The following is a 26,072-nucleotide window of genomic DNA, read 5'->3' as shown; positions in this document are numbered from 1 at the left end:
AATTTCTGTGCGGAGAGCATTAAAACGTTTTTACATTTAGGAAGTCTAAGGAAGTTTTTTAATTGCGCTTGAATGGGCCCGAGTCAAAGTACTTTAAGGCTTACGTAACGTACGAAAATAAAATTAAAGGTATAGGCGTTCGAGTCTCGTCAGTAAACCTAGATTCTAAATGTATATTAGTGCCTAGATCACGTCCCTATTATTATAGGTTCGAGGTTGTACCTCGGCTAGACTGTCTTGTCGTCTCATTCATAAGAAATAATGGCAAGGCTCCAAAAGACGAGCGTCTAAAGCGCCTGCCAAACTGTCAGACGCTCCACCGTCTGTCATACGAACTTCATGTCGATACGCTATGTAGGAGCCAGACAAGCATGGCATGATGATAACAGGCATCATTCTGACAAGCATGATGTGGCATGATGATAACAGGCATTGTGCTGACTAGCATGATATGGCAAGATGATAACTAGCATTACGCTGACTAGCATGATATGGCATGATGATAACAGGCATTATGCTGACTAGCATGATATGGCATGATGATAACAGGCATTATGCTGACTAGCATGATATGTCATGATGAAAATAGGCATCATGCTGACTAACATGATATGTCATGATGAAAACGGGCATTTTGCTGACTAGCATTTAATATCATGATGACAACAGACATTATGCGTACCCGCCTTTATACCTTCAATATTTTAAATAACAAATTACAGCTTCGTTGATCTATAAATAATCGAGTTCGCGCACACGCGACAATCGTCGATTATTCACTCAGCACACCTACGTTCCGTTAATATAATCAACGATTTATTGGCAATAGAAATATCTTATACGATTAGAAATTGATAATGTACGTGTAATAACGTTCAACACTAATTCAAAATTATCAATACTAAATTTTAATACCGGTAATTAAATACTAATGTATGAATAATAGAAATACCATGAACGTGTAAAACTAGAAATAGAATAATCACATACGTATAAAAATTGATAATTATGTTTTATACCTACAATAGTCAGATCGTGCATGCCTATATGTTTTTTAAGTTCTATTTCCTACAAAACAACAATGATATTTTTTAAACTTTGGCGGGATATTCTAGGAACTTGACTTCTTTGCAATCTCTCTATGGTTCATGATTTTGGCTTTATTTATTTCTTAATTTCGCAACAGTCAAAATTTAGCGAAAAATATTAACTCGCATCTCAGTTATGTCCAATATACTTCCGCTGAACCTTTTCTTTTAATATCACTAGCTTCTGTTTAATATTGATCTATGCTATAATTTCCATTAATTCCCGATCACCACATGTACTTCACCTAATGATAACTGAAAAGATTAATTTTTGCAGCTCGATTTCTTCGCTATTGCAACCACTTTTCGTATATTCCTCGACTCGTAATTTCTCTTGTTTTTACAGCTAGAAATAAATTATAAATGACGAGAGTGAAGACAATTTTTTCTATTAAAACCCAAATTTTCACAGAATGTTATGATGCTAGAAATCAAGCTGCAAAATAAAACATTTTTTGATTAACATTTTTCTTTCTGGGAATCCACTAATAACGAATTTTTAATATAAAAACAATGTTCTAATCTAGTATAAAAATCTACTCAATCTTCTAAAGCACTCCGTCTTGTCCTTCAACATCGGAGTTCTGCATCCCATCGGCAAGCTGACATCCTCACCCTTTAAACAATCAGAGCCGCATTTTCCACGGCCATGCCTGCTTCGCCGATGTTTTTTAATAGAACTGCTTCTCCGGATGCGCTTCGCCGCGCTGTCGCCGGTTAATTCTGCGCACTGAGAAGCTCCAACCGCCGCGCAAAAACGGAAGCTTCTCAAGGCTGCGCGGTGCACAGCGTCGCTGCAGTGGCTGAGAGCCGTGAAGGCTGTTTTAAAGTGTTTATTGTCATAATTCGTGTTTATTGTCAAAATTGGTGTTTGTTGTCAAAATTAGTGTTTGTTGACATATTTATTGTTTATTGTTAAAATTGGTGTTTGTTGATATAATTCGTGTTTATTGTCATAATTCGTGTTTATTGTCATAATTCGTGTTTATTGTAAGAATTGGTGTTTGTTGTCAGAACTGGTGTTTGTTGACATATTTATTGTTTATTGTTAAAATTATTGTTTGTTGATATAATTCGTGTTTATTGTCATAATTCGTGTTTATTGTCATAATTCGTGTTTATTGTCATAATTCGTGTTTATTGTCAGAATTGGTGTTTGTTGACATAATTATTGTTTATTTTCAAAATTGGTGTTTGTTGACATAATTCGGGTTTATTGTCATAATTCGTGTTTACTGTCTGAATTGGTGTTTCTTGTCAAATACCAATTGCGTTGACGCGTTGCGTTGATTGATTATCATACTTGGTGTTGATGGTCTTAATTTAATTTCATAATTGGTCTTTATTGTCATAATTATTGTTTATTGTCATAATTGTGTCAATTATCATAATCGGTATTTATTGTCAGAATTGGTGTTTATTTTCATAATTGGTGTTTGTTTTCATAGTTTGTGGTTATTTCATTCGAAAACTATGAAGGAACAGTTTGTTGAAATTTGATTACGTTGAGACAATTGGTAAATTCAAGTTCTACATTGAAGTTTAATTGTAAGCGAACGTATTGTACAAAGTTTTTGTGTTTAATTGCCACATTTTACTCATATTCAAGCAATTTCGAAAACCGAGCTCGTGACAAATTGTTTCTGCATCAACAAAATCACGTCCCAAACATATTAGATTCTAAACTATACAATACACTGTGCATTAATGTAAACCATGCAAGATGCATAGTTATATTAGTCATTTACTAGTTTATTAGAAATTTTATTTTACTTCGAGCTTTTAATTTCCAGATTGATTTAAAAGAAAGAAATGCCGACAAGAACGATAGAAGCTTTAAAAGCCTGGGGCTTCATGCCATTTCTCGCACTGGCATGGGTCATGAGATGTACTTCACATGCTGTGTGATTTGACACACACGTTATGGGATGTGCATTACACAACTTGAGATGCATTTCACACGTCATTTATAATATACCAGTTACAAGTACCCTAGTACGTTCCATTACAGCAGTGAATATGCTCGACTGACAACCATTGATGAAAATTTGTCTAAAATGCACACTATTGAATTAAGGGGGCACTAGTGAAAAAATTATCCCCCTCGTTCTGTAAATTATAATGATCATCTGTAGTAGAGAAGCTTTGAGTCTCCTGTTTATGTTGAAGGCAAATAAAGTGTCATGTTTTTTCAGTGTATTATACTACAACGCCTATGAACAGAGCACTACAATCTTATTCGAGACACAAAAACATCAATTAATAATATTAACAGCAATAATTAATGTCAATAAGTATGAACACAGCTAGCACTAAAATGGCAGAACAATTATATTACAAAATTGCACGCTAAATTGAATTCTAGGTAAGCGCAGAAGAATCAAGAAAATATCGATGATTTTTCCTATAACTAAATCCGATTTTTCATAATTTTTCTCATTCATACATAGGGGTATATTGCCTACACACAATGAAACGGCACTATACATGGGAATTCGAAAAATTGTACCTGAATTATAGGAGACTACTTTGGTCAATTTATTTTTTAAGAGTTGATAGAAAAAATATTGGCCAATCGGCTGAAGCAGTTGATCGTTGCACTGTGAACATTGAAATATCACCGTTAACTTTTGATAAAAAAACACTATTCCTGCGGTGCTTCAATTGATATGATAGAAGCAGAGAAGTAGACAATATCAAATAAACAGATTAGAATACTCAGGGCTTGCGAAACCAGAATATTCTATTTATTTATGTAGTTTAAAACCACTATCCTACCGATCAAATAACAACCAATCATAATTAATGCCCTAACAATCCTTCAAGATTGTCAATAAAAATGCGGGTATTTCCGCAAGCATTTTTCCAAAATTTGCATTAAAAACTCAAGGTAAAGATCATGGAAAATTCCGTTACATTGCCGCTAACAAGCAATACTAAAGGAAAAAGCCCTTCAAAAAATAAAAAATAAAAGTTATCAACAGATTACAAGCAAATGAAAGTTCATTCATTCATTTTTTAAAGCTCATTAATAAACAGACCCCTTGTACTTTCTAATATAGTTTTTTTCATTTTCAGACATATTTTCGCAATATGCGAAAAGTAATAAATTGAAACTTTTTATTACAAAAACTCAGGCTTCCTATTTTTGTCTACGAATGCATGACTGTTACCTTAGACATGTGACATCAGGAGAATAATCCGTTCAAGTTATAATTTAATTGCTAATAATTATCCTTTAATGTCCTCGTGTAACGTTCTCATGGACGGAACTCTGCTGTGAAAAATTATGTGGAATTTTTATGGGAATAATGGAAAACTTTTATTTGATTTCGCCCGTGAGCTATGGAGTCTTGGGTACTTGAAGAAGTTTATACGTAATTTAAAGTCTTAAACGACTCAAATTCTAAGACTTTTTTCATTTTATTTTTTGACTTATTTTAGATTAGCTTTGCGAGTGTATCACTTACTCGATTAAGGCTTCGCGCGCAGGCAAAGGCACGTTCAGTATCGCTATATCCCATTGAAATTTTTACAGACGTGTCAGCTTCTGATTTGGAGTACCAGAAGCTGGAGCGACTCTAAATTTTGGTAGGGATAGTATATACGTGTTTCAGACGTGGCCGCAGGCCAAGTGGTAGCGGCACCCAAGTTGGTGGACAACAATGTTCATAACAAAATTTTTTACTCTGGCAATTTGACGACATTAGTGAAGGTTTGTCATTTTTCGTGAATTAGACCATCCATAAATATTCGTTCTTATTTTTTATGAGAACATATTTTATGAGAATTTGTTCTATTTTTCATTCGTTCTCATTAATTTTTTGTTTATATAAACATAGAAAGCTATAGGATAGTATCCAACAAGCGATATTCACTAAAGATTCTATGAAACTAGAATTTGTACAAGCGACAAGCGTTAAGAATTTCTAAACAATTTTGTCTCTAAATATTTTATCAAGTGTAAAATTTCATTCGACGCAAATAGATTTTAAATCTTTATATTTTTGAAGCTAAAGACTAATAATTCAAATCCAACCAACACGAGCTTGAAAAACAACACCCATATTCAACAGGTAAATTTAACATAAACCTAGATTTAATAACGACTCAGACTTCATTTCATTTTGTGCTAACGACATCAATTGAAGGCACGCGTGGAAATAGTGAAGCAGCTTATGCAACAATGAAGGCATTACAGAAAGCACATACATTTCAAAAGCTTCTATGATTTCTTAAGTACTTAGAAGTTTCGTGCACCTTTATTTCTATCATCTTTGACGAGTCAAGTTGATACGAAGCAGAAACTTTGATACTTTAAGTCTTGACTGCACACTTCTATACAACGACCTACGACTAAATGTAACTTAGCCTCTAGAAAAATTCTCGGTTCAAATATACATAATTAAGTACAAGAAAAAATGTGTGAAATTTTAAACGACAATTTTTTTATATTCCAGAAGACTTTGCTTCAACCGTTCTGTGGCTCACGTCTTTAAGCAACGCGCGTTACATAAGGACATAATTGCGACCACAAAATTTGTTCTGAGAATAAATCAATTTATCCCTCTACTCGCCTTAATTAAACTTTCACTAGGAGCAGAAATAGACTTATGGCGTCAAATGCATGTTTAATTGTGGAGTTTATCCGGGCTATTAAATGCCGTGCAAACGTTTAGGCGGAATCAATATTAATTTACGTAAAAGTCATTGTAATAGGCCAGTGGCTCTAAAATTTGGTCGGTAACGGTACGTGAAGCTCAAGCGCGGCACTATAAAGGCGCAAATTCAAGGCAATCGACTCCAATATCCACGATATCAAGTAGAGTTATTTTTAAAATAATGACTCAATCAATGACAACCTGCGATCAGGATACGATCGACTGCAGCATAGAATCAAATTATTTATTCATTCTGCATTAATCAGGCGACATAAGAATAATCTATGCATAGTAAGTGAATATGATACAGAATTTCAACAAAAATCCACTCGAAAATAGCTTAAAAATTTCTCTCTTACCAAACACTCACTCAGAAAACGAATGAGTCACACTGTCTAAACAAGGACGCACTTTCTGCACTCGGTAATAACACGTCCTTTTGCCGGGCCAAACTGAGTCAAGATGGCCCCTCAAGTGCAAATGTACACCGCTATTTGAACAAGCCTAGCTTATTTCTCTGAGTGGTACTATCTTCAAAAAGCACCAATTAATAATAAATATTTTACATTATAAAATGTAGATTTAACAAGCAAACTCGTCATCCTCGGGGGCGTTAGGGGGCAGCCCGTAGTAGTGGCTGTAGTAGTTGGGGCCGCCGCCCCCGCCGCCGTTCTTGACGGAGTGGCTGTAGGAGTTGACAGGATGTTGGATGTGGTGCTGATGTTCGATGTGTAGGTGATGCTGGTGCGTCTTGCGGTTGCGTGATCGGCAACGCACCCATGTGAGCACCACCAAGATGATGATGAGCACCAGCGCCAGCAGGGCCAGGGTACAGCCTACTATCAGGCCTAGTCTGGATAGGCCTGCTACAGGCTCTGCTGCAGGCTCCCCTCCGTCGGCTGCTAGAGTCCTGCCTTCCGCGCACACCTCCTGAAGGTTGGGAAAGAAATGATTTTTGATTTAGATTAAAAAAATCTACATTCTAGAAATGATTTTTAGTTTACAGGCAATAATCACCCACTTTCAATCATTGATTATTAGAATTATTCATTAGAACAGTTATTTTTCGCACAGACTTGAAGCAAAACCGAGTGGCAATATCAATAGATTGTACATTGAAACTGTGTTTTTATTTGAACAATATAGCCCGTTCATTTTCTGAGTGTATGAAAGAGCTCAGCTAGCCTAACTCCCCCGAAATGCCAATAACTGCCAATTGACAAGGCAATAACTGCCAGTATGTCTGCCTGCACAGCCCAATAAGCAGACAAGGATTCGCTACGTAAACCAATAACTGAAGGCGTAACGTTCACAAACAACAGAGGAGACCGAACACCGCAGAACGCTTGCCTAGTAATTCTTACGCACGCGTAACTACCCTAAACACGTGCCTAGTAACTCTTACGCACGCGTAACTACCCTAAACACGTGCCTAGTAACTCTTGCGCACGAGTAACAACCCTAAACACGTGCCTAGTAACTCTTACGCACGCGTAACTACCCTAAACACGTGCCNTAACAACCCTAAACACGTGCCTGGTAACTCTTGCGCACGGGTAACAACCCTAAACACGTGCCTGGTAACTCTTGCGCACGGGTAACAACCCTAAACACGTGCCTGGTAACTCTTGCGCACGGGTAACAACCCTAAACACGTGCCTGGTAACTATTGCGCACGGGTAACAACCCTAAACACGTGCCTGGTAACTCTTGCGCACGGGTAACAACCCTAAACACGTGCCCGATGACTCGTATGCGAAAAATTTATTAAGTTAATAATACCTGACGAAAGGCAAGAAAATAAATGAAATATTTAGTCAGCTTAATGCAATGACAGCGCCAGCTACTCAAGAAGGCATAAAAAAGTTCACTGCCGCTGTTACACTCAGAAACGTAAATGGGTAAAATAATGTTCAATCAGCGACTCGTTTTTATCAATAGCTGAAGCACAGAACGCACGTAGCACTGATACGCCTTTTTGCTCAGTCAAACTGGGTCAGGACGACCCACAAAAGACTAGAAGAGCATCGCTATAATTAATCTGTGTCACTCATTTCTTTCTGATATACATATTTTCTCAATTGGTTTACATGAAATTTTGCACCGACCAGGATCGTGATAAAAAACTGTACCTGTGTTGAAAAGAAATTATATATACTTTAAAAATGTTAAATATTAACGTTGACGTTACTTCACTGTCTCTTATTTTTATAGACCAAGCGAACATCCATCGGTTGTCAAAAATTTCATCAAAGTTCATTTAACTCAATATGAAATGTCTGGGTCTTGTTCTCTTTTGACATAGGCATGATTTTAACATAGCAATATTGTGTTCAATAAACGAGATATTCTGGGATTGTTTCGACTTCCACGCGACAAAATTCATCCTTCAGCCGTTGTTTTCATCGGAACTGCTCAAAGATTCGTTTTTCTAGAGAAGATCTGTCAAAGTAATTGATATAATATGCAAATATTAATTCATTTCTGTCAAATTGGTTTTGATAAGTTAAACTTTTATATTCAGATCATCAGATTCTAAATAAAATAATAGATATATCTGACTTCATGAATTAACAAAATATAGTAAATTATTCATAAGGTTTCCGAACGAGTTTCTACCGCTCTAGCGCGAGCAAAACAATGTTATGGCTTAAACTAAAAAAAAATAAAAGCAAAGTAAAGTAATTGGCATCATCTCTGTTGACGTGTTCATCTGTTCATCATCCCGGGATAATTGAGCTGACGACTCATATCCTGTGCGACGGCTAGAAATAATCGAGCTCACGTCACCCTCTTCTCATCTCCTCTGCCAATTATTCGTCTTAATTGATTCAACATGAGTGTTTATTAATTGGAAGGATTACCATTTAGGTAAAACTAATTTTAATCAAGTTAATATTCATGTAGGAAATATGCGAGGGCGTGTCATTGATTAATCGGTAATTACAGTTTATTTACTTAAGTATTACTTATTTGATCAAAAATTAATTACTAATTGAATATTTAAGAACATATTAAATTATTATTTAATAGGTTATTATTGTATTGTATATTATGTCTTTGTTTTCAATACATTTGTATTCCTGTACATTCCTATAAATATCAGTTCACTGTGTTTCTTCAAAATAGAAGTACAGAAAAACTCAATTTAAGGCTGTTATTTTTTTCTCTTGTCACATTTTTTATTCTCTAGCCACACTTTTTCTCTAGCCACAAGTCAGTGATTCCAAGAAACCACATCCTTTATCTGAATGGTGAGAAAAGCACTAGGAAAACCTGCAATAGACCTCTTCAAATAATTCCCTTAATCGCGACGACTTGCAAGTAAACCCAGCAAGTCAAAGTTCATGACCTGCATAGGGTATAAAATATATACATAATATATATAAATAAATAATAAATAGATATAAAATTCAGCTTGGTTATACTTAACGCTCACCGAATGTCAGGTTTTATGAAGACCGCAGAGCGTCGTCCAATAAAAACGGTAATTTTTGCACGAATTTAATAACTACCTGTTTTTAAAGAGAGCGCTAACACGTGCTGCTACGAAACTAACAATTTAGAAACTATTTCGTTGATATAAAAGACGCTTTGCAGGTGCCGCTGCTGCTTTGAGAAGGAAACGACGACAAGAAAATCGATTGCCTTAAATTCTTTTCGCTATATATAGTCTTTAGATTTAAGTCATTTCAGATATTCTAGTGCGAACAGCTAAACCCATAATCACGCTCTTGAATTGGAACCCAGCTCTGTGGATTTTAAGTATTTTTATGGTCTAAGTATTTTATGGTTAGTAATTATTTATATTGAAAAGCATTTAAAATTATTTTAGAAAAGCCCTAAAAAGCTGGCAATTTCGCTGACATTTCTGCCGGGTAAGAAATTCGCAAATTCTTCACGCAATCAAATACCGTAATTTAATGTGATGAATTTCATTCAAGTTCGTTGAACCAACGTATAGTTTTAATTGATGAACTGCAGATTTCAATCGTAGTCATTATCTTCACAGGTCACTTCATCACTCACGTAAATTGTAATAAATTTCATGCTCAGTTCATTCATAGTTTTATCACGCATTATTCTCCGGAAGAATTATATGAAATCAGCAATAAAATAATATCTTCATTAAAGATAATACATAAATAACACATTTGACATCCAGTGACTTGTAGGTAATGAAAAATTTTATTACTTGAGACCTATAATAACCTATAATCTGTGAATTATAATAACCTTTTGATGCTATTACCAATAACATAATACCTAAAATAAAAATAGCGTGCACTTATAAATATAAATGGGTTAAAGTGTTCAAATAGTGACACACTTTCTGCACGTAGCACTGATACTCCCTTTCCCGGATGGTACTAGGTCATGAGAGACCACCCAACAGAACAATATATGCAATTCCCCCAGAATATAACAATTCTCTTAGCATATAACAACTCTCCTAACATATATCAATTCTCCTACATATAACAATTCTCCTAGCATTGATAGGACTCATTTAAAATATGATTTATATATTAATATAATATAGTGGAATTATAGTAAAATTGTAAATAAAAATATATTAATTACAACAAAAAGTCGCCAGGTGTACAAATTAATATTACATTATTATCACTGATATATTAATACGAAGTCTCACCCATACATTCAAAAGAAGTCTCATTCATTTATTCACAAACTCACCTGTACCGCCAGCTCCGGGGCCTCGGCGGTGGTGGCGTTGGGGCGGTGGGCCGCCGTCCGCCAGCGCACGGTCAGGCTGCGGGGCGTGGGGTCGAGCACCGCCAGCGTCAGCAGCGGCGGCGCCTCAGCGGCTGACGCTGGGCACAGCTGCGCCGGCGTCAGCGACAGCAGCGACGCGGATTTCAGCGACTGTTTGTTGGTCAGGTTATTGGTTTAAAAATAATTATTTAGTATTTATTTATATGCAGAGGTGGGCAGTAGCGCGCTACATGTAGCGGTAGCACCCGCTAAATTTAGAGCATGTAGCGGTAGCGGTAGCGGCCGCTACATTTCAAAGTAGCGTTGCCCAGCTCTGTTTATATGTATCATTTATTACATGATAATTTCTCGCATAATGCAGCTCAAAATTAGGGGTTTACATTAATTATCAAATCATAACTATAATAAAAAATTTGATTACTTACTAACTTAATAATATGCAATAATTATACTAAACACGTATATATAAATTTATGGTTACTTAATATTAAAAATAATTATAATCGGCGTCGTTCCCTTAAACGTTAAGCGTTTACCCGTTGATGGGAAATAATATTCACTCTGTGTGGCACCGTGTATTTTTAACTACTCAGGATAAAATTATTCAATAACTCAATGGATAAGCATAGGGCGATTTTAGTTTACTTCCATTTTTACAGAAAACTTTATGCCAATATATTATATCTAATAAATGTTTATGCATGAATAACTTCGGAAATTTTAATTTCAAATAAATTAAACTAACGACACAACGTAAGCGTAGCAAATATGTATGAAAATTGTAGTTTAGCGCATTTTCTAATTTATGGAAAAATTGCACTATTGTGCTCGCCATGTCCGTCCGTCCGTCTGTCTATCTGTCTGTCCGTCTGTCCGTCCGTCTGTCCGTGACCTCAAGTTTTCGTCGACGAGAAAATGCGCTCTCTGTCACTTACTGCAGTGAGTACTGAGTAACATTTTTTATAAAATAATTATTCTACTAAACACACCTGAGGTGAGCTGCAGGCGAGCGGGGACGAGTGTGGGGCCAGCACACCAGGGTGGGCAGTAACCCACCTCCAGAGCTCCTCTAACTCACAGTCACATGACCACGGATTGCCTGGAAGAGGTAATCATTACCTGAGAATTATGAATTACCTGGAAGAGGTAATGATTACCTGTGAATTATGAATTACCTGAGGGGATATTATCATTACCTGAGAATTATGAATTACCTAAGGGGAAGTAATCATTACCTGTGAATTATGAATTACCTGAGGGGAGGTAATCATTACCTGAGAATTATGAATTACCTAACGGGATATTATCATTACCTGAGAATTATGAATTACCTAAGGGGAGATTATCATTACCTGAGAATCACGAATTACCTGAGGGGAGGCACTGTACTCATTAATAGTTCTCTCAATATGTAATGTGCTCTTAAAGTTCGGTTAAACGAGACGTTTAGATGAGTGTTTCGCTGAATAGTAATTTTGATAAAATAAAAATAAATTAAAATTAGTAATTTTAGCACAGTCAAACAACCTACTGAACTCTTGAAACAGATTTTTGAACTGTCGACTGATGTAAAAAAATATTTAAATACAAAACAAGACATGACCGTATTACATTATTATGACCACTATTAGATCGTTGCACTCATTCAGGCTGATCGACGTAACCCAATAACAAAATAATAATGATGTGTGAAACACATTACTAAAAATTAATGTGTTTTACAGCGTGACAGTTATGAAAAGTGATAAATAAAAATGATCGCCTGACATAATAATATTCATTATTTTATTTCAAATTAGTAACTAAAATTATCTTAAAATATAAAAAAATTCATGCATTAGTTCAAGCATAAAAACCTGCCAGCTACGGGAAATTCTGGAAAGTCAATGCAATTTTGTTCGGCAACTAAAACGCTATAAGCAAAGCTGTTGAAAGTTTGTTGTCTCACCTGCAATATCAACAAGACGAGCGTGCATGATGAGATTGGTGAGAGCTTCGTCAGGGATATTCGTCAGGCTGTTGTAGCTCACGTCGAGCAGCTCGAGTCGTCCACTCGTAGTCAGCGACGGGTCGTTCGGGAAATCCTTCAGGAAATTACCACGCAGTAGAATGTACTGCAGTTGACGAGCGTTCTTGAAGACGCCTTCGTCCAGACTGGTGATGAGGTTGTGCGAGACGTCCAGCTCCTAGAGTGAGAATAGCAGCGCAATTAAGGATTTAACAACATGACAACTAACATTCTAGAAAAAAACTTTTTGATAACACATATTAATTAAACATATATAAACATATCAATTATTTGCCGTTGGCAAATAATTTTTTAAACATGAGATTCGATTTTCAATTTGTAAAATTTTTCTTCAGTTCAAGTAAATAGGGAATTATGTTCTTTTAAATTGATATACAGAGCAGTGATTGTATAACAAACCACGTCGAATAACTTAAAACTATTTGTTTACTAACCTTCAAGTTCTTCATGTCCTGAGGCAAGACTTCAAGTTTCTCCAAAGCATTGCGAGAAACGTTTAGAGTTTTCAGCGTTGTTAACCCCTTCAACCGCTCTCGGGGCATCACCTGGATTTGGTTATTGGACAAATCCAAAATTTCGAGTTTGTCAAGGGTCCTGAAAGCTCCTGGAGCAACTCTACTGATAGTTGATGAACACAAGTCGAGACTTTTGAGGTTCGGTACAGCAATAAAATCTCTAGCGTTGATCATGGAAATATTTGTGTGGCTCAAAATGATTATTTTAAGCGCAGGAAATTGTCGCTCGCCAAAAGAAATTCCCTCTAATGGATTGTGGGAAACCCTGATCTCCTGGAGAGTTTGAGCGATTTCGTCCAGAGCTGCAACCGGAATCGTGCGCATTCTGTTGTAGGACAAGTCAAGTTTTTCTATTGGGCACGCCCGGAAGAATCCTCTGGGTATATCCTGCAAGGCATTGTGTTGCAGAGACAAAAACGTTAGTTTGGTCAGGGCAAACAGATCTTCAGCATTCAATCTGGTCAAGTTTGTCCTGGAAACGATAAGTTCTTCGAGAGATTCTAAATTTTTCAGGGCTGGACTTAATTCGAATAGAGGATTTCCATCAAGGTTCAAAACGATCAAATTCTTCAGAGGAAGTAAGGCATCAAGATTTTGAGAAGGGATCTTATTCTCCGAAACATCAAGCCTTCTCAAATTTGAGAGTCCATGGAAACTTCCCGATTCTAAGTGCTTTAATTTGTTTCCACCGAGTTCAAGTTCTCTCAGCTGCGACAAAGATTCGAATAACTGAGGTGGAATTTCAGTTATTCCGCATGCACTCATGTCGAGCTCTTCTAACTTCGTTAGGCCTTCAAAAATACTAACGTCGAGAGTTTGCAGACTGTTACCACTCACGTTCAGTTTGGCAAGATTTGAATGCCTTAGAAAATCATTCTTTAGAGTAGGAATGCTATTTTTACTCAGATCCAAAACTTCCAGGTCTGAAAGTCCATCCAAAATCCCTTCTTCAATGTGAGACACAATATTATTTTTCAAGTTCAATGTCCGAAGTCTCGTTAATCCTTCAAACATTTCTTTCGTCAGGTATCCAAGTTCGTTTTCAGATAAATCCAAGTTGTCCAATGACTTTAAAGAACTAAACGAGCGAGGTTCGATGGTGTTGATCTTATTGAGGTTTAGATTCAACTCTCTCAGAGACTCTAAACCATCAAACACGCGAGCACTGATCACAGGCAGTTTATTATTAGACATGGTTAGGTACAACAGTTCTTTCATTGGCTTCAGAGCTTCCTCTTCAACTCTCACTATTTCATTGTTGCCAAGATTTAGCTCCTTCAGCTCCACCAGGTCGGAAAACAGGTGGCCGCTGATAACTGACAGTTCGTTATGGTCCAAGTGAAGGGTGTCCAATAGCCTTTGTCCTCTAAACGAGTGGTCGTCAATTGTACTGATATGATTATGAGATAAATGAAGTTCTTGAAGGTTACTTTCTGGGAATGCAAGAATATCAGGCAGCGCTGCAATTAAATTATGTTTTAGGTTCAGTGACCGGAGTCTGCCGAGGTTTGCGAACGACCCTGTTTCAATAAACTCGATCGAATTGCCCTCTAAGTTCAAGCTCTCGAGAAGAGATTGTCGGGATAGGAAACCGCGCTCTATTTTTTTCAGTTTGTTGTTCTGAAGCATGAGTTGGCGGATGGCCGTGCTGTTCTTCAGGAGAGTTTCAGAGAGAATGTCTATACGGTTGTTCTCTAAACTGAGAACCCTTAAATTAGCATTATTTAGGAATGTTTGCTTCCCAATTTCCAAGATATTATTCTTACCCAAGAGAAGTGTTTCCAATGAAGTAAGGTCTCGGAAGGCATCTACCTCAATATACTTCAACTGATTGCCCTCTAAGTTCAGTACCTGAATACTGACGCAGTTCTGGAAGGCATCGTGTGGTAAGAATGTTATGTAATTGTAAGCTAAAGTAAGCTCTTCAAGATTGACTAAATTGCAGAACAAGCAATGATCCAGCGACTGCACAAAATTCTTACCCAAATCAATTACCCTCAACCGGAGATTATTTTGAAAAGTCGCAGGGTCCAAGAGTGATATTTTATTTTCGCCTAGATAAATGTTGGTCAGTTGAGAGTTTTTGGCGAAACTGTTCTCGTGGATAGAGGAAATCTCATTTGAGTAAAGGTACAGAGATTCGAGAGACTTGAGCGCGTTTAGAGTATCGGCCTTAAGTTCACGAACACGATTATTGTTTAAACGAACCAGCTTCAAGTTAGCCAAACTTGGAGCAGAGAACAGTGAAAGGTCAGAAATTTGGTTGTATGAAGCTTCGAAAACTCGCAAATACTTTAGGTTCTGTAGCAATGTTAATGGTAGGTTGTTGATGTCATTATTCATGATGTTAATTTCTTCAATTGAGGCTTCCAGACCGCGGAAGGCCTCAGGTGCAATTGTCTTCATCATGTTGCTCTTAAGGTTTACTTTCTGCAATGGGAGACCGTGGAATGCGTCGTCAAACACGTGTGACAGATTGTTGAACTCCAGATTAAGGACTCGAAGTTTTTTGAGAGGACTAAGGGCTTGTTGGGGAATCACATCGAGAGGACTGTGTGCCAAAGTAAGGGCTTCAAGGGAATGTTCTAACCCAGCGAAGGCCTGTGGTGCAATGTTCCGTAGCTTGGTAGCGGACAGCTCGAGACCGACGATGTTACTGCGAGCGAACACCCCGGGCGGAAGGATGTTGGAACGAGGATCAAGATCATAAACCTTCAACGATGTTATTGAACTTTTAACGATGTTTAGAAGATCGTGAACTACCTGTAGGGACACGGCAGGACATTCTATATAGACGCCTCCGGCTTCATCGTAGCAGTGACACCATTGGTTCTCCTCCCAGCTCGGACATGCACCGGCGAACCCCGCATTCGCTGCGACGCCGCAGCTCACTAGGCAAATGATGACCAAGACGCTTGCGTGTCTTGAACGCGGACCTGCGGCTGGCCTCAACATCTTCAAGTTTCTTTCATCGCCAGCTCCTGTAAATAATAAAAGTAGAACTTTAATCATTACTCAGTAACCGTTCGGTAGTTTTATTCTCGATTATCGCTGAAAAAATTGGGATCAAACAATGTTTTATTGATAATAAATATCTCAGATTATCTTCTACGTTTTCTACGTGTTCAAAACACACTTCAAACACGATTGCTATGAGGTTACTTTGGTACCTACTATTACTTTTCCGGCACAACTATCATTTGACAAGTTTCTATACAGAATTCAGCTTCGTTTTAGCTCTGCAACAAAGATAACTGAGATCGGAAACTATTCGGTCTCCCATTAAGATTTTTCCTTCACTTATAATTAGTATTTCTTTCATTTGGATTCTTGCAACACAAAAGTGCGTGAAAATTCTCAGGACAAATCATAAATATCGAAAAAGAGTAAAAGATTTTTATTTGATGGCACTAGTCGGAAAACAATAATTGTCGGCACTATATATCACTTAAATCATAGAATCAATAAAATACTAGTAAAAGACGCATACAACATTTTTACAGGCACATATACAAATATTAGAAAGCGACTTTGAAAAAACGAACAAAGAAGCAACCAAGAATAAAGTGAAATGTGACCGGCACAGAAGGAGTTCTGCGAAAGATGGTAACCGAAATACACTGCCATTTATTCTAGTTGGAAACAACTTTTACTATTTCAACCTACAAATTACCCAAAAACAGGTTTTGAAGCCTGCCGTACGAACGCGAATCAAAATAATTTCAATAGTGAGAAAGAATAAAATAATTATTGCAAAATAACATGAAGTAAAAACAAGAATTTACGAGCGTCCATTCGGTGAATGAATTCACTAAGAGAATTGAGATGAAAGAATTTATATTAAGCGCATAATTTTTTCCCTTTCAGAAAATATTTTTCCTGGTTTCAATAAAATAACTTTCAATTTTTATCTATGAAGGAATTATACGTTGGCCAAAATTATTAACAAACTACAGCAATACAGTACATTTAAGTCAAATATCCATATTTAGCCAATTTTCTGGCACGGAGCGCCGTTCTCACGAGTAACTTGGCAGATTATCACTCCATAAACGAAGCTCGTAGTATATTTACCACAAATTAATGCACATATGTCACAATTAAGAGGTGAGTTTTGGTTCATGAAGCCCAGCGTCACATTTGAAAATTATCGCCGTAACACCGACGGCCATCCAATATCCACAGGTCGGCCGGGAGTGATGCACAAAAAAAATTCCAGTCAGGAAGTCAACAAGTTTCGACGCTTAGGTTCTTGTCCGCTAACGAAGTTCAAAGGCAGTGATTTGCAAAGCTAATGTGCGTCGCGGGTTCGTATTCACGTATTAGGTTTGGCCTAACAAGCGTTAGTGTCCACACCATGACACTAATGACAAATTTCTTACCATGAAATATGAATGAAAGATGAAAACTGAATGGAATATGAAGAAAACTTGCGCTGAGGAAATTCGAAAGGTTCATAAGTTGTGGTACAAGCTCCCGCCATGCGCAGCTCGAGGTTTTACTTCACGCACGAAACTGTCACTAGACTTGCACAAGTAGATGAATATTCTTCCGAAGATGAGGTAGAACCTTAATGAGAACGATGATTAATAAAGACACGTGACACGCATGGTTCCTGAGTTACTTAATTAGTGATTTCTCGCTGCCAGGAATACATTTTAAATATGTCTAATTATGTATTTAATTGACAGGTCTTAGTTTAGAAACTAAATCGTGGCCAGGTGTTGGAAAGTTCAATTTAAATATTTCATATTAAATATATTTGATAAGTCATAATCAATTTAGATGCACCTACAAACATTACTTCAGCACATATGAGTCCCCGTATGTTTATAAGAAAAAGAGTCGATAAAATTATCGAAAAAACAATCTTTACAAGAAATGGCGTAGCAATGAACACATGAGAAAGAATTTGCACTTTTAATAGACAATTTGCACATGCACATTGCAGCAGCAGACAGCTTTGTAGTATCCGAGTCTCATCCAATTATACTGCAATTATATGTTGCCATTAATCATCTATCGTAATTAGTGTGGAATTATTAAAGCCTGAGTTTTCTTATCCCCTTCACTGCATCAATCTAATTATTTTGTTTATTTCAATCCACCTAGATGTTTATTGCATTGATTGATGCATTTAATTTTTTATGGCATTGCGTGCAGGTAAATTAAACTCATTTGTGTTATTGAAACAAATGAGTGATCAAAAGCGGCTGGTGGGGTTAGATTAACATTAAATTGGGGCCGAAAATTAATCCATTATTAGGTGCCAATAACCTCTGAAATGGTTGTTGATAGTCCATTAGAAGGCCGCCGATCTCCTCTAAAATGGACGCCAATAGTTTAATCCATTGAATATCTCTGATATTCCATTAAATTTCCTATGACAATACGTTAAAAGGCTGCCAATAATCCATTAGAAGGCCGCCGATAATCCATTACAAGGCCGCCGGTAATCCAATGGAAGGCCGCCGATAATCCATTACAAGTCCGCCGGTAATCCTAAGGCCGCCGATAATCCATTACAAGGCCGCCGATAATCCATTAGTAGGCCGCCGATAATCCATTAGTAGGACGCCGATAATCCATTACAAAGCCGCCGATAATTATAATCCGTTTGAAGGCCGCCTTTAATCTCTCGAACAGTCGCTGATAATCTATTAAATGGCCTCCAATAATCTCTTAAACGGCAGTGATTTAGTTTAAATGTAGACACCGGTCGTATACACGCAGTATGTGGCAGTTTTTCTAACGACATCACTGGAGTTAAGTGCAGCAGCCATTTCCTGTACATGCAGTTCCGCAGCGCTGCACACGAGCGATCAGACGCTCTGTGATGTCCCTGTCTGTATCATACATCGCAACCGCCTGCTATATAGCAACATAGTGCATTTTTTTCGTAATAAAGTAACAGTTGTTTTAAATATTATATACGCCAAATGCGTACGATGATAACAGGAGGTCATACGGGAAAATGATGGGGTCATATTATGCAAATAGTAACCCGCTTTTTTACCCGCAGTACGACGAGAGAACATGTGTAGAATTGATACGCCCGTTTGCTGGTCCAAACTTAGTCAGGATGAACCATATACAAGGGCGAAAGGTGCACAGCTTTTTTGACAATGTTTCAGTCAATTCCCTGAGTGTCATTTTTTAAAATGTGCTTCTAGTGGGCGTTTGCTGAATTTATACTGCCTAGCACTACCCAAGTAAGTGTGAAGCAGAGCATAGCACTACCCGAGTAAGTGTGAAGCAGAGCATAGCACTACCTAAGTAAGTGTGAAGCAGAGCATAGCACTACCCGAGTAAGTGTGATGCAGAGCATAGCACTACCCAAGTAAGTGTGAAGCAGAGCATAGCACTACCCAAGTAAGAGTGAAGCAGAGCATAGCACTACCCAAGTAAGTGTGAAGCAGAGCATAGCACTACCCAAGTAAGTGTGAAGCAGAGCATAGCACTACCCAAGTAGGTGTGAAGCAGAGCATAGCACTACCCAAGTGAGTGTTCAACAAAGTATAGCACTTGACATAGATGGTCTGAAGGGATCTCAGAAGAGGAGTTATCGCAGCGTATAGCACCCCGCGTTATCAGGGGCTGTAGAGCATCACTCAAGCAAAGCGTGACTGCCTCTATACATATAAGATGCCGCCTTCTAAAGTACTTCGCGCACGCGTCCGCAAAAACTTCTGCGCGTCACAAATGAGATGTAAAGCGGCGTCGAAAGTGCCGAAAAACATGGCGTTAAACAACGACCTGCTGTTCATTCCGCCATTTTATTATCTATAAAGCAGGAGTATTATACTGGGGCGTTAAAAGACTAGCATCTTGTGAGGTACGTAGAGCTACTACACGCCACGTGATAATTTTGAAATTGGGTAAATGCGAATAAACTGCATTTTATTACAAGAAACTTGATGGAAACAAGTTATTTAAACCTTGATTTAACTCCAATCAAAATTAATGAGTTATAGAGTTTATTCCAAATCAGAAAAATTCATTAACGTTATTTTTTCCGATTAGAGTTGAAGAAAGAAAATTAAACAATATAAAATGGCTTCATTTTAATCTATTCACTCAAATCGATCATTGCACTACCTTCGAGGGATTGAAACGATTAAGCCAAATAAATCAATGAATCCTAAATTCATTGTTTAGTCTGATGAATGATAATAGCCTATGAACATATTTGCACCTATAGCCATAGCCTCGGCATGCCATCGTTGTGGCATTGCCATGGCATCGACGTGGCGCACTGTCGTGTGCAGTCGACTCTAAGAGACTCATGATGATCAAACTTGATTGGCATTGCGCGAGTTCCAATTATATTAGTTAACTATCGAATACATAATCCTTAGCATCCTTAGTATGTGTTTCTGATATAACATTCCCAGGCCACGCTGGAGCACCACTTCAATGATGGCCAGTATAGGAATGCAAGTTATGTCACAGCAGCTGTATTCAGTGAATGTAGCAGTTATACATTTTATATAACTTAGTACCATATTTTTTGATAGTTTATCAAGCCGGCAGCACCTGACGATAACAATCTCATGAACTGAAATTTTATCAATAGTATTTACTAGCATCTCGTCAACAATATTTCACAATTGAAATTTTTTCGGAAAAAAAAGTTTAATAGACGCCTGTTTTCAGTCCACCTTCCCCTAATATACAGCGATGAGCATCGTGTAGCAGCTGAGCAGCAGCTCTATAAGAACAGCGTGCAGCCTCGGTTACTGCAAGCTGTAAATAGAACACTTGCAAATACTGTTCTGTCTCAATGAATATGTCCGAACACTGAGAACATGTCGTTGGTCTTCACCTAGCGTTGTGTTCAACAAGCTTGGAGATTATTGCAAACCACTAGGAATGTAATGTTGAATGTCAGATATAAAGCTTTTTTCAACAAACTCAGCGAGTAATCAACGTTGCTTCAAGAAAATCAATTCGTAATCAATTTTGCTTCAACGAAATCAACTCTTAATTAACAAATGTTTTTTGTGTGTTCGTAAGATAGCAAATAAGTAAAAGTGTTTAAATTTTGCTGACGACTGCATTCCTGTTATTTTAAGAGGTAATAATTTTATGACTGTTGAACAAAATCTTTTCGCTTGACTTGAAGGTAAATTTTTCCTTTGCCTCATGCCCACTTGACGTAATTGCTACTAAAATAACGTAACACAAAGGTAAAAAAATATAACTCAGTGCTCACTACAGTGAGTGACAGAGAGCGCTTTTTCTCGTCGACGAAAACGTGAAATCACGGACGGACAGACAGACAGGCGGACAGACAGACGGACATGACGAGCACAATAGTGCCTTTTTTCCCTAAATGAAAAATGCGTTAAAAAGCGCAATTTCTCGTTCATTCTTGTAAAACAATGGTGCGCGTTAAATATTTGAACGTACACATGTACATGCAATACCTTAACTCAGACGTACACTAATTTAGGAGGGAGAATTGATTCAAAATTTGAAGCAAAGGAAGGAGGCGTCCCTGAGTGGCCTTGGATGGATATTTCCGATACAAAACACAAGGAAGATTTTGACGTGAATATCAACACAAGGAAGATTTTGACGTGAATATCAACACAAGGAAGATTTTGACGTGAATATCAACACAAGGAAGATTTTGACGTGAATTTCAACACAAGGAAGATTTTGACGTGAATATCAACATGAAAAATATTTTCACGTGAATATCAACATCCGAAAGATTTTCGCATGAATATCAACATAAGATATATTTTGACGTAAATATCAACATAAGAAAAATAATGACGTAATTATATCAACATAAGATAGATTTTGCCTGGCGCATTGAATATGTGTATTGAATTGGTGTACTAAACTGGCGTGTTGTACTAGCATGTTGAACAGTCGTATCAAAATGTCGTATTGAACTTACACGTTGAACTGGCGTGTTGGACTGGAGCATTGAACTCTTCTACTGAACTTACGTGTTGAACTGTCGTGATGAATTGGCGTGTCGAAGCGATATGTTGAACTGGCGAGTTGAACAGGTGTATTTAACTGGTCCGTTTTACAGGCGTGATGAACTAGCGTGATGAGCATATTTGTTGTACAGGCGTGTTGAAGTGTCATGTAGAACAGGCGTGTTGATAAAGCCCTGATTAAGCATCCTATATCGTTTTTGCCCAGCGTTTTCCTCACAGAAAACCACAACGAAGTTACATGAATACTGCGACTTACGTGAGTCATGAAAAAAAAAACAAGAAAAAAAGCGTGTCTGTGACAGTCACGACAAAATCGCACGCGGTTTTTCCATTTCGTGAGGCAAGAAAAACTGCCACGAAGCGAGGTGAATTTAAAGCCGCTTCTCACGCGCAGTCCTCGTATGAATATTACCGTGAGTTGCAAGCATGAAAACTTTATATTCAAGGTAACTAATATTCGCTTTCCGTTGTCCGTACGTAAAATTTAGGGAAAATAAATTAATAGTTATATGTGGATGAATTTACCTGACACGCGAATTCAGGAAAATTTAATCCCACTAAAGGTCTTGTTCGGTTCACCTGAGTAATTATTTCAACTTGTAACTTCACCGACACCTTGTCATTATTATTCATTATTTCCTCCTCCCCCTGTCGTCCGTTTCACCGCCCTCTTTTTTTCATCCAAACACTCAATTCCGTCCCCTTGCCTCGGTTTATCCAGGCATCCCACTTTCCATCCATAATTTTCACCCAACTTTTCCCCACGCCTTCCATCCGTTCCATCACAGCACGCTTACACCACAAATTTCAGCAACTATCAGAAAAATATATCTCATATTCCTTTTCTCGAATTATTTTTACTCTAAAAATTTATTTACAGTGTTGGCACCTCTGCCCCCACCAAATTTCCACGTCGGGTCACACTGTCCAAGTCGTAACACAATTTACACACTAATGCGTCCTCATACCGAGCAATACTGGGTCAGGATGACCCGCACAAGAACAATAAGCGCATCGTTATTAGGACAGAGTCCCACTCATTTCACACAACTGCGAAACTACTCATCTGCGTTATCATGCGCACTTTCATCCAACTTCTCCTTTCATCCCAGCGCTTCTATCCTCCCGCCAGTGTTTCACAGCCCCCCGGCTCACAGGTGAGCAAAGCTCCCCCTGCTCATTACCGCTGTGTAATGAAGCGCAGTTTCTCGCCCGCCGAAAAAAACGTGGCAAGCGATGCCATCGCGTGGTGGCAAGCTTCATTTTTCGCGACTGAAGCCGAATCATGGCGGCAGTATTAGACATTTCACCTCTGGCTAATGTCTGGTAGGAATAGCATTGCAGAAATGAGTGTGAATTCACACGCACGCGTTAATTGTCACATTCAACCGGGAATAACGTAACATTACAGATGCGGATTCAATACAAGTATTAAATAATTGTCCGGTTTGAAAAATCACGATTAAAGAGTGCGGACTTGACACAAGATTAATTGGAGAGATTGTTGGGTGTAGCATTAAATGAGTTAACGGATTTGGACGTAAGCTTTTCCATAATAATTCGGGATAATTTTTTTGTTGAATTTTCGAAGAGAAAATGATAAAATTATAACGCTTTAAAATATAAGTAAGAGAGCATCGTTACGATGGAACAATAAATTTACTTACAAAACTGACTGATTAATGAGATTTGTCGTCTTTTCAACCGTTAATCAACAAGTCTTCTAATCTTCTAAGTTCATTAATAAATAGAGCAAGAATAATGTACAATCTGTTGGCAAGTATATATATGAGCGAACACTTTGAGTGGAATTTGCCACTTGACCACTCGACGATAATTTAGAGTACCACTTGTCTCTGATGGCGATATCTCTAGTGTGAACGAAAGCGATAGATTATATTGGAAAATTCATTCATTTTGTTTGTTTTGATTTTTGAACCTTTAAGAAAAACTGTATTTAGTTTTCGATGTTGATTTTTTTAATCCAGAATTTTATTATTTTATTTGAGTGATTGATTGTTTTCTTCCAGCATCATTCAACGCGAAACATTATTCAAGTGGTTGAGCTTGATTAATCAGCCTAATAACTCTGAGGTTTTCTTGATTAATTCTTCGTGGGATACAAATAAACATAGCCTAAATTGACTAAACATTCTAAATTGCATTTATAATATAATATAATATAATATAATATAATATAATATAATATAATATATTATAATATAATATAATATAATGTAATATAATATAATATAATACAATAATACTTAATTCGCAGTTCCCAACGCATATGGTCCAGGTTTTTTTTCTCCCAAACTAGCTCAGTCGCACAGAGCTGGGATCGTACCCGCACCTCTCTGCTCCAATCGTGGTATTCTGAACTCTCCCGAACTAGCTCAGTGTCCCTAGTTTAAAATTAGTTGTTCACACGCAGCCTTCTTTCCATGTTTCGTAACGACCAGGGCACGTAAGGTCGAGTTCCACATGCGCGAGACAGAGACGGTACTTTCACCGAGGTCGATGTCTCTACGTTAATGAGATGCACAGGCTACGTTAATGAGATGCACGGGTTACGATAATGAGATGCACAGGCTACGTTAATGAGATGCACAGGCTACGTTAATGAGATGCACAGGCTACGTTAATGAGATACACAAGCTACGTTAATGAGATCCACAGGCTATTTTATATGAGATACTGAGGCTACATTAATGAGATGGCGGGTCTGCATTAATGACATGAATGATAGGCTGTCACCCTCAGCCTCAATTACGTACATGTCCTTGCAACGCCGAAAAAAACGAAAATGACCAGGTTGTGCCAAACTCAGGTTGAATTGACTAGTAATTACTGGCATAAGAGTTTTAATAGTCCACGCCTGACACGCGAAGTGAAACACGAAGAATCAATTGACAATTGTGATTTTTTGCTGTGGCAATTGCTTCTTTTATGAGCTTTATTGAACCATTAGGTGAAATGATATATTCACATTCATTAAAGGAAGCTTTTTACACAAAGTCGATTAGGCGTTAAGGTTTAGAAACGTTGACAGAGTTTGAGCTGAGACTGAAAATTTTTTCAGAAAAAAATTACCGAAAAATTTAGAATTCAGCAAACTCTAAATTATCGCCGAACAACTTGAATGAAACATTCCAATTTTAATAAATTTAAATCAAATTGATATTACAGCTAATATCTCACTACGATTACAGTTTGTGGTCCAATGTTTACATTTTTTTCATTTGAATGAACGTAGTGAAGGGGCTTCGTAGTGAAGTAGTTGAACCAAGCGGCAAAAATTGATCATTTGTTTAATTAATTATCCCGAATTCTCTGGCGTGCCGGCAAACGTTCCTCAAAAACAAAAGGCAAGCTCATTTCGATCTAAATGTTTAATTACTGGTTTGATTACAAACTATATCACGTTACTAAATAAATAAATGGTAACTTATTTAATAGAAAATACGCATTTCCTTGTAAACCGCCACTATTAAAAAAGTCATACAGTCGTAATAGTGACACACAGTCTACACGTAGCACTCATACACCCTTTTGCCGGGCAAAACTTGATCAAGATGACCCATACAAAGGCAGAAAGTGAATCGTCCTTGGGACAAATTCCCATTAATTTCTCTGAGTATAGACTTTCCCTCCCAGAAAGAACCTTACCGCCCGTCATGCCTGAGTGAGTCCGCCGCTAAAAGTGTGTCATGCCTCGGGAAAAATCCTTGACGTTCATTGGTCGGCGAAAAGGTGGCCGCCGATAAAACGCCCATCTTTATAATGAGGTTTTAGGAGGTGGCACCTTTCACCGTCAGCGCTTTACCGATGCAATACCTGGGCATGCATAACGTAACCAGCTGCGTGCATAACGTAACCAGCTGCGTGCATAACGTAATCAGCTGCGTGCATAACGTAACCAGCTGCGTGCATAACGTAACCAGCTGCATGCATAACGTAACAGCTGCATGCATAACATAACCAGCTGCGTGCATAACATAACCAGCTGCATGCATAACATAACCAGCTGCATGCATAACGTAACCAGCTGCATGCATAACATAACCAGCTGCATGCATAAC

The 26,072-nt window shown here is 37.7% G+C and overlaps 1 protein-coding gene across 1 annotated transcript in view; it reads right to left on the bottom strand.

Moving 5' to 3' along the window:
- Window positions 1-3,269: 3,269 nt before the first annotated feature.
- LOC108666861 (protein artichoke) overlaps window positions 3,270-26,072 on the bottom strand; it is a 70,035-nt gene continuing 47,232 nt past the window's right edge. The window contains exons 3-7 of the mRNA XM_018153799.2: window positions 12,950-16,011; window positions 12,435-12,672; window positions 11,476-11,585; window positions 10,448-10,636; window positions 3,270-6,679 (exon numbers count right to left, since the gene is read on the bottom strand). Coding sequence (XP_018009288.1) covers window positions 6,332-6,679; window positions 10,448-10,636; window positions 11,476-11,585; window positions 12,435-12,672; window positions 12,950-16,011 — 3,947 coding nt within the window. The 3' untranslated portion in view covers window positions 3,270-6,331. The remainder of the gene's footprint in view (window positions 6,680-10,447; window positions 10,637-11,475; window positions 11,586-12,434; window positions 12,673-12,949; window positions 16,012-26,072) is intronic.

Source organism: Hyalella azteca, unplaced genomic scaffold (genome assembly GCF_000764305.2).
Source record: "Hyalella azteca isolate HAZT.00-mixed unplaced genomic scaffold, Hazt_2.0.2 contig6532, whole genome shotgun sequence".
In the NCBI taxonomy this organism is placed as follows: Eukaryota; Metazoa; Arthropoda; class Malacostraca; order Amphipoda; family Hyalellidae; genus Hyalella; species Hyalella azteca.
The sequence above is the reverse complement of the archived record's forward strand: the minus strand, read 5'-3'. Positions and strand labels throughout refer to the sequence as shown.